The 16,475-nt window shown below is 39.1% G+C and overlaps 1 protein-coding gene across 4 annotated transcripts in view; it reads left to right on the top strand.

Moving 5' to 3' along the window:
- The window catches only part of FAM13B (family with sequence similarity 13, member B), an 88,697-nt gene that overhangs the window by 57,648 nt on the left and 14,574 nt on the right, over positions 1–16,475 (top strand). For 3 of the 4 annotated variants that reach the window (XM_011969157.1, XM_011969155.1, XM_011969156.1), the window contains 4 exons: positions 8,112–8,176; positions 10,384–10,432; positions 10,838–10,985; positions 16,141–16,351. In XM_011969157.1, coding sequence (XP_011824547.1) covers positions 8,112–8,176; positions 10,384–10,432; positions 10,838–10,985; positions 16,141–16,351 — 473 coding nt within the window. Of the gene's footprint in view, positions 1–8,111; positions 8,177–10,383; positions 10,433–10,837; positions 10,986–14,059; positions 14,126–16,140; positions 16,352–16,475 lie in introns of all 4 variants that reach the window. The other variant, XM_011969158.1, reaches the window with a different exon arrangement.

Here is a 16,475-nt window from a genome sequence, read left to right as displayed (position 1 = left end):
TAAGATAAGTGGTCTCAAATAGACATGGGAAGTATAAATTGCTGTAAACTTCCTGGAAAACACATTAACAGTAAGAACAAAAGACCTTAAACCTTTGATCCAGAAATTTCAAAATCCAAGACTGTGTCCTAAGGAAATACATTCAAATCAGGGGTGTATGCAAAGATTTTTCTACTAGAATTCTTATTGGGGGTTTATTTGCAGGGAAAAAAAATGGGAAACACAAAAAGTCCTAAATGGAAAATGATTAGATAAATTATAGTATATCCATATACTAGGATATTGTTGAGTCATTTAAAATTATTTTAAAGGTCTGGGTAATAGTTGTGAGTTAAAGTTATTTAGAAGAAAAAAAAAAAAAAACACCCAAGTGTAGATTACTAAAGCTAATGCAGTCCCAATTTCTTTGTGTGCATGCACTGCATGTGTGTGTGGCACACAGTCAAAAGGCCAAGTCAGAATATTCACAGTGGCCTTCTGGCTGATAGATTATGGATGATTTTACTTTTCTTCATATGTTCTTATATTTAGGTTTCCAACAGTTTCTCTCATTTATAATTAAATAATTTAAGCAAAAAATTCCAATTAAAATTTATTGGATTTAGTGATAGAAATTATTGGTAAAGAAAGAGGGGCTTTGGTAGGTAGAGGATTTCATGGTTGAGAATGAGTATCAGGTGAGTAGGTAGAAGCTGCAGTGTGTGGAATGCCTTTTGGACAAGTTTTGCTTTGAAATTAAAAGGAAGAGAAGGCCGGGAGCAGTGGCTCGTGCCTGTAATCCCAGTACTTTGGGAGGCTGAGGCGGGCAGATCACGAAGTCAGGAGATGGAGACCATCCTGGCTAACATGGTGAAACCCCGTCTCTACTAAGAATACAAAAAATTAGCCAGGCGTGGTGGCAGGCGCCTATAGTCCCAGCTACTGGGAGGCTGAGGCAGGAGAATGGCGTGAACCCAGGAGATCAAGCCACCGCACTCCAGCCTGGGCAAGAGAGCAAGACTCTGTCTCAAAAAAAAAAAAGGAAAGAGAAGAGTTGAGCAGTCTGGTTGTGGAAGAGATAACGCCCCCCGTGCCCCCGCTTCTGCTTTCTTGATACCGGATGGAGATTTGAGCATGTCAGTAGGAATCAGTCACTAGATAGGGAGAGACTGAAAAATGTCAGAAAGAAAAAATAACCCAGGGTAGTTAGGGGAACACTGCATAGAGGGGATTGGGAGTGAGAAGTGGAAGGAGGGTGATTCAGCGTGCAAGTTGAGTGACTATTCCTAAATAGGAAAAGCTACTTTTAATCTTCAGTAAAAGGGGATATATAGAATATTTTTTAAGTGAGAGGTGTTTTGGGGACTTAATTCAGATGGCTTTGACCATTTTAAAATGAAATGCATTTGCAGAGGGTGAGGAGTCAGGAATTGGGTTTGGATCTGAAGAAATAGGTAAAGTTTTGCAAGAGTCTCTGTGGAGAGAAATCAGATAGAACTGAGTCACCAGATATTTGAGAACCAGTGGAGGTCTAGCTGAAGTTTGATGACATGAACTTGTAGTGAGCCAACTAGGAAGGTATGTTAAATGACACATTTTCTTGTAGCATCTGCTGTCTGGAGGACAGAAAGCTGGTCATAAACTAGACCACATTGGTAAAGGCATTGACAAATTAGCTTTGAAATAGTTAGCCAGGGTACAGAGTACATGTTGAGTGGATTAGAAATTTAGAATGAAGTTTTCAAGTGGTGATAGTAAGGTGAAGAAGTTGCAGAAGAGGGGAATATTAGTTGGACAGGATGTACGAGTTTCAAGTGTATTGTGGCGTGGCATGATTCAAGTGGCTTTGGTAGAAAGTAACTTTTGTCTAGGAAAGTGTAAGGCTAGATAGAGTAGGAGTCAGCAAATCTTTTGTGTAAAGGCCCAGACGGTAAATATTTTAGGCATTGTGGGTATATAGTCTCTGCAACAACTACTTAACTCTGCTATTGTAGCATGAAAGCAGTCAGAAAAAACCGTAAGAAATGAGCATGGCTGTGTTCCAATAAAATTTAATTTATGGACACTAAAATTGAATTTCTTGTCATTTTCACTTCACAGAATATCATTATTCTTTTGATTCTCCCTCCTACCCCCAATCATTTAAAACATAGAAACCCTTCTTAGCCGAAAGACCATGCAAAAACTGGCCACAGGGTGGATTTGTCTAGTATGCTGTAGTTCGCTAACCCCTGGGCTAGAATATTATTGTAAGGAGATCAAGATTTTAGATATAAAAGATAATGTTGGAGTTTTTTTTCCTCTGAAATTGACTTGCAGTGTAAGGAAACCAAATTGCTTTTTAACATTTCAAAGCTGATCACATAAACTTAGGAGTACTAGGTGCTACATAAACCACAATCCCACAAGGTATTGGTTAGCCAGGCTGAAATTAATCCTAAGGAATCTTTTTTTTTTTGAGACAGAGTCTTACTCTGTCGCCCAGGCTAAAGTGCAGTGGCCACGATCTCGGCTCGCTGCAACCTCTACCTCCCGGGTTCGAGAGAGTCTCATGCCTCAGCCTCCCAAGTAGCCGGGATTACAAGTGTGTGCCACCACACCTAGCTAATTTTTGTACTTTTTTTTTCTAGTAGAAACTTATATTGTGACTTTCTTTTTTTTTTTTTTTTGAGACAGAGTCTCGCTCTGTCGCCCAGGCTGGAGTGCAATGGCGTGATCTCCCTCCTGGGTTCAAGTGATTCTCCTGCCTCAGCCTCCCGAGTAGCTGGGATTATTGGCACACGCCACCACCCCCGGCTAATTCTTGCATTTTTAGTAGAGACGGGTTTCACCATGTTGATCAGGCTGGTCTCGAGCTCCTGACTTTGTGATCCGCCCACCTCAGCCTCCCAAAGTGCTGGGATTACAGGTGTGAGCCACCACACCCAGCCTACACTGACATTTTTATAGAAATGTTAAGTCTTTTAATTCTATTTTTGAGACAGGGTCTTACTTTGGTCACCCAGGCTGCAGTGCAGTGGCATGATCACAGCTCACTGCATTCTCAGCCTCCCAGGCTCAAGCAATCCTCCCACCTCACCTTATCAAGCAGTTGTGACTACAGGTGCATGCCATCACACCCAGCTAATTTTTAATTTTTTGTAGAGAAGGAGTCTCACTTTGTTGCCTGGGCTGGTCTTGAACTCCTGGCTTCAAACATTTCTCCCACTTCAGCCTCTGAAAGTACTGGAATTACAGGTGTGAGCCACCATGATGGGTCTCATCTTTTCTGTTTCCAATTGTCCATGTCCACATTTTTCTGTTGGGTTGTTGGTATTTTTCCTTTTTGGTTTGTACCTTTTTTTTTTTTCTTTTTTTTGAGACGGAGTCTCACTTGTGGCCCAGGCTGGAGTGCAGTGGCGTGATCTTGGCCCACTGCAACCTCTGCCTCTTGGGTTCAAGCAATTCTCTGCCTCAGCCTCCCGAGTAGCTAGGATTGCAGGCACCTGCCACCACACCCAGCTAATTTTTGTATGTTTTCTAGAGACCGGGATTCACCATCTTGGCCAGGCTGGTCTTGAACTCCTGACCTTGTGATCCACCCGCCTCGGCCTCTCCAAAGGCTGGGATTACAGACATGAGCCTCCGCACCTGGCCATATTTTTTATTTATTAAGAAACTACCTCCTTTCTTATGATCAGTCACAAATATTTGTTTCCAGTTTTTTGTCTTTTGACTATTTAAAGTCATTTTTGATGGTGTTAAACTTTATCATCTTTTTTTCCTTTTGTTAGATTTTAGGTTTTAATGCCGTAGTTGGGAAGGCCTTCCCTGTTCTGTGATTATAAACTAACTTTCTTCTTCTTTAAAAAAAAAAATGCTTCTATAGTTTCATTTTCTACTTTTGAATATTTGACCCATTTGGAATTTATCATGGTGTAAGATGTGAAGAGCGGATTCAGCTGCTTTTCCTACATGTTTACCTAGATATCCCAACACCTTAATTTTTTGAATAATCTATCTTTTTCCCACCAATGTGAAATGCCGCCTTTATTATAAACTAAATGCCTGGATACATTTGTAATAAAAGTGCTGTTTCAAATCAGTTCAGTGTGTTTCTCATTCATTCACCAGTAATGAGTGACAGTGCCGCATTCTTGCCAGTATTTGGTAGTGTTAGTGTTTTGGATTTTGGCCATTCTGATAGATGTGTAATGGTATCTTGTTTGAATTTTGAGTTTCCTAATGACATACGATGATGAGTTTTTCATATGCTATGTGTATATCTTCTTTTTTTTTTTTTTTTTTTTTTGAGACCGACTCTGGCTCTGTCGCCCAGGCTGGAGTGCAGTGGCCGGATCTCAGTTCACTGCAAGCTCCACCTCCCGGGTTTACGCCATTCTCCTGTCTCAGCCTCCCGAGTAGCTGGGACTACAGGCGCCTGCCACGTCACCCGGCTAGTTTTTTGTATTTTTTTTTAGTAGAGACGGGGTTTCACTGTGTTAGCCAGGATGGTCTCGATCTCCTGACCTCGTGATCCGCCCGTCTCGGCCTCCCAAAGTGCTGGGATTACAGGCTTGAGCCACCGCGCCCGGCTGGAATTTTTTTTTTAATGTGGTACTAGATTCTGTAGTAAATATTTAGGAGTTTTATCTGATACAAAGAGATTATTCACTGTAGATTTTGAATAGGTATAAGTTGTACAGTAATCAATATTTTGGGAGTTGAAAGTGTATGAAGGTGAAAAAAAAAAAAAAGTGTATGAAGTTGAATAGCCTGATTAGAACTCACATCAAAATACCTGGATTTATCACCAGTAAAATTCATTCATTTCAGGGTACCTTCATTGATGGTGCCCCGTCAAAACTTAGAATTATTCATACCTTGCAAACACTGAGAAACTGCTTTATCTCCTTTCAGAAGTGGAGACCAGAAGTATTTATAAACTCTAGCAGATAGTCAAGAGGAAGAGAAGGCTATAAATTTGACCTGTACTGGTCTAAGACCTCATCAGTATTGATTGTGTTAATTCAGTAGAAGAGAGAGAATAGGCTAGACAGAAGTATATCAATATGCAATTTATTGAGTGTTTGTTCAGCAAATAAAAGGTACAGAATGGAGTGGAAGTATGTAGCCTATTTAATAGAAGTAACTAGCATGCTTGAGCCAAAGGTAAGTGAGTGGAAATGGGAAGATGCAGAACTAAGCAATGTGTGTGCATCAATTATGGACCCCTGAGGAAGGGATGGAGACCAGAGGAATTACTGGAAACGCCTGTCAGGTTTTAATTAACTCTTGGCAGTAATCCCCTATAGCTCCTAAGATATTGCTAATATAACTGTGCTGTATCTGCTACACCTACTGCTGCTGCCACAACCACCGCCACCGCCAAAGCTCTCTAACTTACCTGAATTGAGACCAGAGCACCTTAGCCTTCCTTTGCAGACCTTAATGTTTGTGGAAGGTTACATGGGAGGAGGTGGGGAGAAGATACGGGTTATTTTGCCCGCTAATATTTTATTTTATTTATATATCTTATTTTTTTTGAAACAGAGTCTCGCTCTGTTGCCCAGGCTGCTGGAGTGCAGTGGCACAGTCTCCACTCACTGCAATCTCCTTCTCCCTACTGGGTTCAAGGGATTCTCGTGCCTCAGCCTCCCGAGTAGCTGGGATTACAGGCACACTCTACCGCACCTGGCTAATTTTTGTGTTTTAGTAGACGGGATTTCACTATGTTGGCTAGGCTGGTCTTGAACTCCTGACCTCAAGTGATCCACCTGCCTTGGCCTCCCAAAGTGTTGGGATTACAAGTGTGAGCCTCTGTGCCTGGCCTATATAGATGGTTTTCCTTATAAGCTGTTTCTTTTGATTCTCTATGGTAACTCTAAGGTAGTCAAGTAAATTATTGTTATTCTCATATTTGTGACGAGAAAGGCAGAGCTAGGGCTTGAATTTGGTTCTTTTGAGTGAGATACCAAGGTTCTGTTTGTTTGTTTGTGACAGAGTCTTATACTGTCTCCCAGACTGGAGTGCAGTGGTGCAATCTTGACTCACTGCAGCCTCTGCTTCCTGAGTTCAGGCAATTCTCCTCTCTCAGTCTCCTGAGTAGCTGAGACTACAGGTGTGTGCTACCATGCCCAGCTAATTTTTGTATTTTTAGTAGAGATGGGGTTTCGCCATGTTGGCCAGGCTGGTCTCAAGTGGTTTGCTTGCCACAGCCTCCCAAAGTGCTGGGATTACAGGTGTGAGCCACTGTGCCTGGCCCCAAGGTTCATTTTAAATATTGGGTCTGACTGTGTGCAGTGGCTCATACCTGTAATCCCAGGACTTTGGGAGGCTGAAGACAGGTGGATCACTTGAGGTCAGGAGTTCGAGACCAGCCTGGCCAACATGCTGAAACTCACTTCTACTAAAATTACAAAAAAATTACCCTATTCAACATGCTGAAATCCCATCTCTACTAAAAATACAAAACAATTTTTGTATTTTTGTATTCGGCTCAAAAATGAGCCGAAATTGCACCACTACACTCTGACCTGGATGACAGAGTGAGACTGTCTCAAAAAAAATTTTTTTTCAAGTAAATAAAAATTAAATATTTGGTCTGGGTAATGGTTATTTCATGTGCCCAGAAACCTTCAGAATGTAAAGCTATCTTCTAGAGCAGTGGTCTCCAACCTTTTTGGAACCAGGGACTGGTTTTGTGGATGATACTTTTTCCACGGACAGTGGATAGGGGGTTGGGGTTTCGTAATGAAACTGTTCTGCCTCACATCATCAAAGCATTAGTTAGATTCTCATAAGGAACACACAACCTAGATCCTCGCGTGCACAGCTCACAATAGGGTTCGCACCTCTCTGAGAATCCGGTCTGAGAATCTCTGACCGGAGGCGGAGCTCATGCTGTAATGCTCACTCCCCACTGCCCTGGCTTCTCACCTCCTGCTGTGTGGCCTGATTCCTAACAGTGCGGTCCGGGGGTTGGGGACACCTGTTATTGATCATAAAGGTTACCGAAGTCTGATTTGTGTATCAGTGGTTCTCACACTTTGGGTCTCGGGGACTTATTTATACTCTTAAAGATGTTGAAGATCCCAAAGAGCTTTTGTTTACATAGGTATGTCTATCAGGATTTGCCATATTAGGAATTAAAACTGAGAAATTTAAAAAACATTAATTTACTTTAACATAAACTCATTTATGGTAACATAAGTAAGGTTGCTCTTTTCCATAATAGACAGCTGTTTTCATAAATTTTTTTAAGTTTGAGGAGTGGCATTGTTTTACATAGCTAGAAATATTGTTGATACCTGTTTGACTTACAGAAGACAGCTGGATTCTCGTATATGCTTCTGCATTTAGTCTGTTGCTGTTACATTGTTTTGTTGAAGTGTATGAGACAGCCTCATAGATGTGTAGTTTGAAAAGGGACTAGTATTTTAACAGCTTTTTTGCAGATTCTTATGGACCTTCTTTCATGCTAAACAAAACTGAACAAGTGGTACTTTCTAAAGAAGAATCAGAGAGTCTAGGAAGTATCGAACCTTTTGTTGAATTGAAAGGTGATCGTCAAAAACACCAAAACGTTCATGTATTTTGTAGTAATTCTCTGGGTATTTGTATTAGCCTTGGTAGGTTTTTAGTTTGAGAGGAATAGGGGTGAGATGATGTCACTAAGCTTGTTGGAAAATGGGAGTGTTTTCTCATGTGGGGACATTTTTGTGGAAAATAGTTATTACTTCAAATATACAAAGGAACCTGGTGAACTCCTCTATGACTCCTATCTACAAGAAGTCACCAGACTTGTATCTTTGTGGCCGGGGAGAAGTAAAGCAAGCAGCAAGTGACAAGCACGATCAGACCATCATTTTGGAGGAGAGAATTCTAAGGAAGAAGGATGGTAGTGGTGATACATATTACCTAACAGAGAGAAATGCAGAGTACCTGCTGTACTTCATATGACCCAGGTTTTGAGGGAAGATAAATTACTCCCTGTAAAAAGAGATGCTAAGTACTACAGACTATTATAAATGATAGCTAATTAGGGGTGTTTGACTAATCTGTATTCTAATATCCTAATTTAGATTGGCAGCTTCTTCTTATATCTGAGTATTGGGAGCTCCATTAATACATGGTGATGTTCTTTTTGTCAGTCTGTAGGTATATTGTTAGAGCCATGCAGTGACCATGGTGATAGTGAAGATGGCTGTCTTGAGAGGTAAGCATTTTTTCTTGTTTCTAATTAATCATTTTGAGACTTGGAGCTCTTCACAGATTTTTGAGGTGAATTTTTTAGATGAATATCCATTATAAACATATAGTTTAGATAATCTTAAACAGCCTTCTTGTTATAATGGTAGACATAAAGGATATTAAATACCCATAAATATTTGGATTTGTGCAGGTTCAGACAGACAGTAGTTGTAACTTGGAAAACATTCAGAGGGAAAAACAGCCTTTTTGGAGACATTTAAATCTTTCAGTTGATTGTGGAACAATTGGGAATTTACTGATATTCTGAGTATACCTGTCAGTGAGTTAATTCATGGTCTTGTAACTGTGTATAACTGAGAGATATTGTATTTGATTCAACAAATATGTGTAGGATGTTTTTCTTCCTCTTTGAATTTATCCTTGGTGTGTCTCAATATGTCTCAATACACTATTAGGCGGCTGGTGCTTTTTTAACCTCTTTGACTGGCTATAATGGTAGAGAAATACTGGAGGCAACGAGTATTTCAGCTAAATGTGGAGTCTCAATAGATAGCCTCTTTGGGTAGAAGCTTTCTGGAATGTTTTAAGTCACAGAATCAGATTTGGGTTCTTGTTACCCTTTGCATCAGTCTTCAAGATGCTGCCAGAAAGTATAACTTTCTTAGGACGGTGACTTGAGATTCTGAAAATACTTCAGTAATGAAGTTGCAGACTAGATTGTAAATATTGAGAGATTCCAGATAGCATACTAATTTGCTGACAGCCTGTTGGCCAGGACATATTTGTATTCCATTGTTTCTTTTAATTATAAATAGGAAGCCTATTCTTTAAGGGTAAGTAAATTCTTTGGAGCCATGTCTCTGGAGCCTCCCCATACTCTGAAGGTCCACAGATTTCCTGCTTATAGCAGTTCCTTGTGCTTCCTTTCAGGAGGCAGGAATCATCCTCTTCCAGCCCAGGGAGTATTGGAGCTATGGGCTGAAGATATAAGATTAACAGCATTAACAGGCACCCCCAGAATGATGACATCTGGATTTGGTAGAACAATAAGGAGCCATTTAGTGAGGATTCTTCTGTTGTTGTTGTTTTGTTTTTGTTTTTGTTTTTGTTTTTTAAAAAGCTCTTTCCTCTTCAACTGTGTATAAGTTAGCAAACTGGTTTTTAGATGCAAAGAGTACCTTGGTTAGGTGGATTACATTTTGTTTGTTTAACATTCATGTTTCTCAAATGTAGGTGATTAGGTCTTTTAGGTTGCTAAGGTAGTATTTACTCATCCTACCATTTGCTCCTACACTAAGCAAAGGAATGCCTTTAAGCTTATCAGAGCATTTAGTTCATTTCTTATGCTCAGCAAGAATAAGATAATTATCTGTATGAGAAAATGACTTGCCATATTTAGATCAAGGCATGTCTCCTGAGTGCATACTCTGTTATGGCCAGTTAGAAGTGACATCTTGATGTGTCATTGTAAATTGCCACAGTGCCTTTGGGGAAAAGAACTTTTCCCCAGTAGGCATATTGATAATCTACTGTATATTAGCAGGTGCTCTCTTGACTGGTAAAATAAGTACAGATCACTTATGACAGCTTGCTATAACACTTGTTCTAAATAAGGGTTAGTTTTTCTGGGGAAATTGAAGGTGGACTGAAATTTTTAAAATTTCCTTTTAGTATGTTACTGTTATGTTTTGAGGAGGGAAAGGTTTAGAAGTAGTAACCTTCTTTGATTGGAAGTAGTAACCTTGTGATAGAATACAGTTAGGTTTAAAGTAAAAGACATAGTGTCTTTTTTTTTTTTTTTTTAAATAAAGTCTCCTTTGAAAGTTTCAGGAATGGAGAGAATAGAGCTGTTTATTTGGTTAAAACATTTATTTTATAAAATCTTTATTATACATTCTTTTGGGTTTCTACTTACTGTGGATTTTAGTTTTCATTTTATAAAGGTTTTTCTTTTGTGCTGTGGTTTGTGGGGTGGAGTAGGGATTGTTACTTGATTTTTCTAAACCTGAAGTGATTCTGTGGATCTTTTCAGTATTGTGTGATTTTTCAGATATAGGGCTCCAAAGAATGGGCATATGTCCAGTTGGCATTTTCTCCTCGTACATTGTAAATGCTAACTGTGTGGTGGAGTAGAGGAATCTAGGTAAGAAATACATAATGATAGTAGGCTTTTTATTCTTAATATACTAACAACTTTACTTATATTTTTAGGGAAGAATATTTGTTATTTGACAGTGATAAATTGTCACACTTGATTCTGGTAAGAACTATTTTTTATCTTAGTCTTTAAAAACTTGCCTAGGTTTAAACTGTCTGTTAAGTCTGGTCTTTCACGTGGGTTAGCTAGGTTTAAAGATTTAAATATAAATACTCCTATCAAATATTTTACAGTTAAACAGCAACTTAATTTGCCACTTTTGGCTACAAGAGACTTGGTTATGAAAACACTTTCCTGAATTTGGAATCCAAACTTGTCTTCCAATAAGACATATTCTAAAACTGCGTGTTTATCTTTGAAAATAGTTTGCACAGTGGGAGTGGGATAGTCGGCTGTGTAGGCACAATAAACTAATGAAGACTACACATGGATATGTGCTGGATGTGTTTAAGCTGGGTGTGAAAAGCTTCCGTCATTGTGAAATGTATTCTTTATTTTAAAATACAGGATTCTAGTAGCAAGATACGTGATTTGAATGCCAACACTGAATCAGAAGTACCAGGAGGTCAAAGTGTTGGTGTTCAAGGTGAAGCAGCATGTGTTAATATTCCACATTTAGATCTGAAGAATGTTTCTGATGGTGATAAATGGGAAGGTAATTTTACCCACACACATTATTTTCCTGATAATGTTGTTTGTAACTGAAATTACCCTAAGCGATGATAAGACTACAGCCCTTTTCTGGATAACCTTATTCATCTTGATCTTATTCTCCCTTTCATATAAGATAAATAAGTGGGTGTTTTTAGTGAAACACACTGAGATTTTGGGGCAGCATCTCATGAACTAGAAGTTCTTATCTGATCCATCAACAGCTTTGAAAATGGATGTTAGAGCTGATTTTTTTAAAAGGTCACCCAGCATACATTTTTGTTAATAGTTAAGGGCTATCTCCCAGTCTTTGAAAGCCTAGTATGTTACGGCTTAGGGATCTCACCAGTTTAAACAGAGGGTGTATAATTACCTTTTCCTTAGAATCATCAGCAGTACATTTTTGAAAATGACCTTCAAGGGTACTTCTAAACAAATATTGTACCATATTCCTGTTATCTCTGTCTTCGGTTATGAAGGTATGGTGCAGGGGACTTTAAAAATTTGCACAAAGGAGAGAAGTTAAAATTTAACAAGCAAACAACATGGGTATATGTATGTCTCAAAACTCAGCAAATACATAGATTTTTGTGTTTCTTTGTATATAAAGTTCTCTTTTTGCTTCAAGAGAATAAAAAACTGTAAACAAATGCTGAACTTCAGTGGATGATTTGCATGCTGGAGTATTTGTGGGGAAATTTACTGATACCCGCAGTTTACTCTGAAATCCGTGAAAAAAATAAGATGGTTAATGGGATGGATAAATGTTAAAAAGCAAGTATAGTAGAATGTTAATGATAGACTGCGATTGATATATGGATATTCAGTGTAAAGTTCTTTCAATTTTCTATGTATTTGTAAACTTTCAAATAAAATGTTGAGTGGGGGTGGGAAACAAGCAATAAATTTGGATCTAGGAGTTTTTCTGGATCATACACCTTGGTAAAGAGACAATGAGATAACTCAAGAATCTTAAGCAGAGTTACATATTCATTCACTTGGATGAAGAACCCTGGGTTGTGTCCCCTTTGGCAAGTTATCTGTTGACATACACTGGCAATAACAGGAATTGTAATGCCAGTGCCATGGACTCCTTTTGGCCCTGTAAGTGTACTCACCTGATCGCAGATCGCAAATGGAGTGTGTGTGGATCTTTTTTTTTTTTTTTTTTTTTTTTTAAGGTCTAGGCATTTTTTTTTTAAGAGCCCCAACCAAGTCATTGTCTGTGCCAATTTTTATTGCTGTCTCCTCCCCACCCTCCTTTTTATATAGGCCTAGATGTTTGGCATGCCCAGTGGCATATTATCTGTTTTAACTTAGACTAAATTAGGAAGTTGTCTTTCATTTGCTTTGTTCTGGGTTATTCAGGACATCTGGAATTTATGAAGATGCTTCCCAGTGTTAGGGGATATGTTAGCATACTGGTGGCAGTTGAAGATTATATGTTCTTTTTTGTTATTTATTGTGGCTGAAATAAAAGGAATGGTGGTCGACAGAGCATCCCTTGGAGCATTGCTAGGAAATGAGTCTTCAAAGGAAGCAGCTGGGATTCTGATAAAGCACTTTTGTTTCTTCCTATTAGAAGATGCAGATAAATAGTTCTGTATGATCTTTGGCCTGGGAGTCCTGATTAAATTTTAAACATGGAAGAACAATTGTTTTTCATTGTCTGAAGAGAATGGACCTTCTCTGTCTTAACTTCAGTGTTCTTGAGTCTCCCTGAAAGAGAACCTGATACTGGACTTTTTTTTCCATGTCAGAATTCAGCACCCGTACCTTGGTATAGATAAAGGAGGTAACCTGTAGGCTGCTGATGCCTGATTTTCAGTGCCTGAGCTGCCCTGGTTCAACAGCCTAAACAAGTCTATGTAGGTCTCCTACTTGCTCTTCCAGAAATAGGGTCTGCGACTTTCAGAAAGCCAATGGTTACAGACACCAGAGTGAACTTCCCAGCCATAAACTGTGCATGTGCTTTGTAGAGTGGCTGTTTGTAGACCATGTTATTTCTTCTAACTTTGTCACTAATGCGAACATTTATTGATTTTCCACAATTAGGAGTTAGGATTTTTTTTTTTTTTGAGACAGAGTTTTGTTCTTGTTGCCCAGGCTGCAGTGCAATGGCATGATCTCACCTCACCGCAACCTCCGCCTCCCAGGTTCAAGCAATTCTCCTGCCTCAGCCTCCCGAGTAGCTGGGATTACAGACATGTACCACCATGCCTGGCTAATTTTGTATTTTAGTAGAGATGGAGTTTCTCCATGTTGGTCAGGCTGGTCCCAAACTCCCGACCTCAGGTGATCTGCCCGCCTTGGCCTCCCAAAGTGCTGGGATTACAGGCATGAGCCACCATGCCCGGCCAGGAGTTAGGATATTCTCAATGAGAAAGTCTTATTTATTTAAGAGACCAACTTACTTTAGACCCTGGATACCTTGGAATCAGACATGCTTTGTTTGATGTGACTCTTTGTAGAGAAGTGGGATGACTCCAAATAGAGCCCTATGTCACTATTCCTAAGTATATGGTTTTTGTTTTGTTTTTTCCTCAAAGGGTAAGAAAAATAGTCAGCAGAATGCAGTAGTTAGCAAGCAGGTAGCACACATGACTGTCACCAGTATGAATTTGTAGCAGCTGTTCACAAAGTTTTGACTTTTAATGGAAGTGGATACCATCTTCAGATTCTCTCCTGCTAACTCTGGAATGAAATGCAGTAGAATTTTTTCAAAGAGCAAACTAAGGGAGATTTTTTTCTTTGAAATCATTTATACTGAAAAACTTCAAACAATGCCTGCTTAAGAATTTCCATTTCTTCAGTTTTATGTTTGCGTTTTAATAAAATAGCGCTACTTTGAGTTTTCCCCCTCTTTTTTGCATTGCTTGCTGAAATGGAAATGTTATGTTTATGTTTGTTAAAATCTAGTTAGTAGTAATTTCTTTTAATAAAGTTTTTGAACAGAATGCCTAACTGGTTTTAGGGAAATGTTTTTGGTATTTTTGGCTTTGTGTTATGTGTATGGTTTGTTCTGACTGTGCCGTGTGTTCACTTTAGTATTTTTTGCCATTTTTTCCATTTTATTAGCGTCATGCCCTATCACTTTTCCCCTCATTGATTTCAAAACAATGCATCTGCAGAGAGATGGGGAGGGTAAGTATGGTTCACCATAGTTTAGTTTTTTTGCCTTTTTATGGTTCACTTTGTTTGTCTTTTTATTAAGCCCTTCTCCTGCTGTCCCCATATCTTAGGAAAACTGTTCTGGGTTCAAAGTCAACCCAGAAAAAATTGCTGTTACTTTTGTCTTTTCTTAAAATAGGATATTTCTCATAAAATGTTCACTACCAGTTACTTATTTGCTGGGACACAGGTACAAGGGTTGCTTTGAAAATCACTTTATTGTTGGGTTTATTGTGGGATCGCACGCTTTGTACCCAATTTTTAATTCTCAGATTGATCTGGGCTTCAAAAACAAACTAAATTATGTTTTTATTATTTTGAAAGGAAAGGTAATGCTTTAAATTGCTAATGCATAAAGTTAAATTACTAAAGCAGCAATCTTAGCTACTGTGTGAGGAAAAAGAAAACATCACTCTTGAATTTTGACACTGTCAAGCCCTCTTTGCATTCATTTTCACTATTGCTAATAGCCAATAGCATCGAAATTTTTAAGTGTAGTTATTTAAAAAGCTGCCGGGCGTGGTGGCTCACGCTTGTAATCCTAGCACTTTGGGAGGCCGAGGCAGGCGGATCACTTGAGGTCAGGAGTTCATAACCAGCCTGGCCAACATGGTGAAACCCCGTCTCAACTGAAAATACAAATATTAGCCAAGCATGGTAGCCGGTGCCTGTAATACCAGCCACTCGGTAGGCTGAGGCAGGAGAATCGCTTGAACCCAGGAGGCAGAGGTTGCAGTGAGCCGAGGTCATGCCACTGCACTCCAGCCTGGGTGACAGAGCGAGACTCCATCTCAAAATAAATAAATAAAAAGATAATGTGTAGATGGCAATTTTTTCTTTCCCTCCTGTACTTAATTTCGTATTTGGGGTATATTTGTGGATTGTGTGTATGATCTGTATGTGTTCTGTATATAATCAAACATTATATTTGCAAAGACATCGAACGTATTAACATAGCTTTCATTTGAGGGCATACAGGATAACTGCTGTAAAGTAAATGTGCTTAAGAAGGCCTAGTGCTATAAAGTTTTGTCTTAGTAACACTGATGAGTATTATTAAAATATATATTATACATAGGAATCCTGTAACAGAAGATAACTGTCACAGTTTAATGTTAGAGGCCAGGTGCTGTCAGGTGAATCAGCTCCTCCTTTTGGGAATGTTAGAATTCTTCTAAAGTCAGAGAGCTCCATTTGGTGAGTGTTCTGTGTAACATGGGGAGCAGCTCCCACTTTTTCTTAATGTAACTATTTGACAGTGAGGGACAGGTCATACACCTGGCATCATTTGGCTTTTAAGTTAAATTTCTAAGAAAGAACTTCAGTTCTTGCTGTTTCTAGTTTTTCCCTACTTGAAAAGTAACATTTGTAAGTAAAACATCTTTAGAAAAGTTCAGAATTATATTAAATAACATCTTTAGAATTAAATTGGGTTTTAAAGAGCTTGACAGTGTCCTTTCTTGCTTTGCCACTGGGTTCAGAAATTTAAATTTATATGGAAATAGAACTCTGGGTTGGGCACAGTGGCTCATGCCTGTAATCCCAGCACATTGGGAGGATCACTTGAGCCTAGGAGTTCAAGGCCAGCCTGGCCAACATAGTGAGACCTCGTGTCTACTAACAACAAAAAAAGAAAATTAGTCAGGCATAGTAGCAAGCACCTGTAGTCCCAGCTGCTCGGGAGGCTGAGGTGGGAGGATTGTTTGAGCCTAGGAGGTCGAGGCTGCAGTGAGCCACCATCATGACACTGAACTCCAGCCTGGGCAGCAGAGCGAGACCTTATCTCAAAAAAAAAAAAAAAAAGAACTCTGGGCTACAAATTGAAGCTTGAATAATTTTAAACTATAGTAGGCTTTATGAAGACATATATGTATATATAAAACGCTACATAATGGTATGATTTAAGGAACACATAGCTGATATTTTGTGACTTTTTTCCCATGTGGAATCAAGAGACCCATGGTACTATTCTTTGTGTTTTTTTATAGAGCCATTTCCTGCTTTTAAGTCTTGGCAGGAGGACTCTGAGTCTGGAGAAGCTCAGCTGTCCCCACAAGCTGGAAGAATGAATCATCACCCCTTGGAAGAGGACTGTCCTCCAGTATTATCACACCGCAGTTTAGATTTTGGGCAAAGCCAGCGTTTCCTGCATGATCCAGAAAAGTTGGATTCCTCATCTAAAGCACTGTCTTTTACTAGGTATATGATTTTTATGTACTTACAAGAGGCAATTTCTATTATATACCCAAGTCTTTTGAGAGATTTAGTCTTCCAGCATGGGCTTCAATAGTGACACTCCATCTCAAAAAAAAAAAAAAAAAAA

Source organism: Mandrillus leucophaeus, unplaced genomic scaffold, assembly GCF_000951045.1.
Source record: "Mandrillus leucophaeus isolate KB7577 unplaced genomic scaffold, Mleu.le_1.0 Scaffold88, whole genome shotgun sequence".
In the NCBI taxonomy this organism is placed as follows: domain Eukaryota; kingdom Metazoa; phylum Chordata; class Mammalia; order Primates; family Cercopithecidae; genus Mandrillus; species Mandrillus leucophaeus.
The sequence above is the reverse complement of the archived record's forward strand: the minus strand, read 5'-3'. Positions and strand labels throughout refer to the sequence as shown.